At 43.3% G+C, this 2771-nt stretch overlaps 1 protein-coding gene across 1 annotated transcript; it reads left to right on the forward strand.

Annotated features, from left to right (window-relative positions):
• Positions 1-276: 276 nt before the first annotated feature.
• Positions 277-2462, forward strand: LOC147818838 (uncharacterized). The gene has a single exon (XM_087175343.1). It carries the CDS (start codon positions 277-279, stop codon positions 2230-2232), a length of 1956 nt encoding a protein of 651 aa, XP_087031469.1. The 3' UTR covers positions 2233-2462.
• The last annotated feature ends 309 nt before the right edge of the window (positions 2463-2771 follow it).

Consider the following 2771-nt stretch of genomic DNA (forward strand, 5'->3'; position numbering starts at 1 on the left):
AGACGGGCAATAGGCCCAGGAGGCACTGGAATGTGATGATGTCACAGCATAAAAACATTGAATACATAAATGCTAAACACTCGGAAGTGATGTCATACAGGGAATAGGCCAAGATCAAAGGCACTGGAATGTGATGATGTCACAGTATAGAAACACTATACATAAACGCTAAATGTCAAAACAGCCCAGTTTTAAGTCCAACGTTTGACTTAAAGAGGAGTTGCTTAAATTCTTAGTGTAGTCTGTATATTAACGAGAATCAGTCCTGATCTGAAGATGTCTGTGAACGAACAAGACAAAATTGAACATCCTCCAAAAAGGCACTTGCTCTTCTTGGCAAAAGAGAAAGCAGTGCATGACATACAAGTGGAGATGACCAGTTCAAAGATTATGAAGCTGGACAGGGCCATGGCAGCAGAGAGACGACAAATAAAATGCCTTGAAAAAAAGATTGCGACAACAGAGTATGTAACCGAAGAGTACCTCCAGAGGACTGAAAAAAAAGCTGCAGATGCAGAAGCATTTTATGAAAAACAGCAGGCATTAAAACAGGAGAAGAATGCTGTCATTAAGACGTTACAAGATGAAATAGAGGCCATAAAAAATAAATATGCCAACGATAAGGAGACATTGGAAAAATATAAAAGATACAAAAGCCTTATGTGCAAGGTGATGACTTCAGAGTGGGTGAATGCCCAGGCAGAAAAGATGAAAAAACTGGGCACAAATTCTAAAACGACTGGTGACAGCTCAGAATCTGAGAAGCAAGAGAAACCACAAATTGAATCTGAAAATGTATTTGATATAGTGGCGCATCTGAGCGAGCAGAACATGTCCCTGATTGATAGGGCCAACAAGGAAAGTGTCGCATTTGCCCATGTCCAGCGTGACTATGACAACACATGGAAGAAAATAAAAGAGATAGATGACAAACAAACATTGCAGATAAATGAGTGCAGTGAGGAACTTGAAAAACTAAAGAAGAGAGCCTTCTATCTCAATAGGATGATTTTAATCCATGAGTCTTTAAAAACAGCAAACGAGGATGCTATGTTGCATGCGCTTGGCTTGAAGGTGATAAAAGTGTATTGCAGAGTAGTGAATGGGCGACCGAACTGCCTCACCACCCTGGAGATGCTGTGTAGCATTGAACACCAAGTTTCATTACTGCTCGACCTAATTGAGCAACTCCCTGAAGAAATCTGGGAAAAAATGAAGAAGATCAAGCAGAATAGGAAGAGGCAGATGATCCATGAGAAAAAGCTGAGACTAGAGATGGAGAGAGAGAATGAAAAGCGGAGGAAGTGCGATCAAAGAATTGTGGGTAAAAAAAAGAAAACAGGTACAAGAAAACTGAGACCCAAATGTTTCTCTGGCTGGAAGGACACAGACGACGACGATGAGGACTTCAAGTTACTAGATGGGCTTATTTGGGACATGAAGGAAACCAAAGAGAAGCCAGGCGGTGCCACTCTAGAACTATGGGAGGAGTGGGGATTTGGCGAGGAAATGGCTCCAAGAGATGTCGAACTGGTAAAGCAGTGGGAAAAGGAGAAGAGTAATGCAAGTGCACATGGACAGAAGAAGATGGAAGAGAGACAGCAGAAGAACCTGGCAATTAGGTCTGAAGACAAAGGCAGGGACCAGCACAATTTGAAGCTGACCCGTTCAACTGGAGGTCCCACTTTTAGTGTGGACGGGTTCAGTCATCTCTATGCTGTCCCCCCCGATCCTCCAATGAAAATTTCCTGGCCTAAACCTTTGAAAATTATAAAAAATACTAAAAAACCTCAGCCCAAATGTGAAGAGACCAGAGGCATCCATTGGCAATGTACCTGCCGCCCCTCTGCACCTGTCGTCTCCAAGAAGAGTGCTGCAATAACTAAGCCTGTCTGTGTCCATGGACAGAAGAAACAAAAGAAGGAGCAGAAGAACCTGCCAATCAGGTCTGAAGACACAGACACGGACCAGCACAATCTGGGGCCGACCTGCCTGCCACCCATAATCAAAACAGGTAAAGCTGCAGAGGATTCAACTGGAGGTCCCACTTTTGAATTGGACGGATTCAGTGATGTCAGTTCTGCTACCAGCAAGCCACTGCAGAAAATTTCCTGGGCTAAACCTCTGACTATTGAACAGCAGCCGAATCATGAAGAACTGGAGCCCAAACGTGAAGAGACCAGAAGCAACGAGCCCCAACATACCTGCCACCCCTCTGCCAATCAGGTCTGAAGACACAGACAGGGACCAGCACAATATGGGGCCGACCCGCCTGCCACCCATTATCAAAAAGGGTAAAGCTGTAGAGGATTCAACTGGAGGTTCTACATCTGTCTGTAAGCCCCAGCAGCCCTTTGCAGCGCCTTCAAACACTTGTCTCCCGCCCATTCGAAATGCTGTTAAGCAGAAGTCCAAAAACTAATGATCTGGACAAGCCTAATATCCTTAATTCTTACCCTTTCTTTTACCTTATTTCCCTTCTTTCCCTTCCCGCCCTCTCTCTCCCTCCCTCCCTCTCTCTCTCTCTCTCTCTCTCCTTCCCTCTCTCTGCCCCCCCATACAAGCAATGTTAATTCTGTTAAAACTAAAACATAATAAAAAAATAAAAATAAAAAACAAATTATAAAAAAATGTGATGTTCTTATATCTGTAAAACCATGTGAGCATGTCAGAAACCTGGGTGTGGTTTTAGATACCGGTCTCTACTTCCAAAAGCACATCTCTAATATTTTTAAGACTGTCTTTTCTCATCTTAGAATTTTTTTTTTGAC

The sequence above is a fragment of the Seriola lalandi genome, unplaced genomic scaffold (assembly GCF_002814215.2).
Source record: "Seriola lalandi dorsalis isolate HSWRI2012SDOR001 ecotype SW California unplaced genomic scaffold, Sedor1 jcf7180002054452, whole genome shotgun sequence".
Lineage (NCBI taxonomy): Eukaryota > Metazoa > Chordata > Actinopteri > Carangiformes > Carangidae > Seriola > Seriola lalandi.

Excerpts from the sequence above, each read along its gene's own strand:
- LOC147818838 (XM_087175343.1), top strand. The coding sequence starts at position 277 with ATGTCTGTGAACGAACAAGACAAAATTGAACATCCTCCAAAAAGGCAC.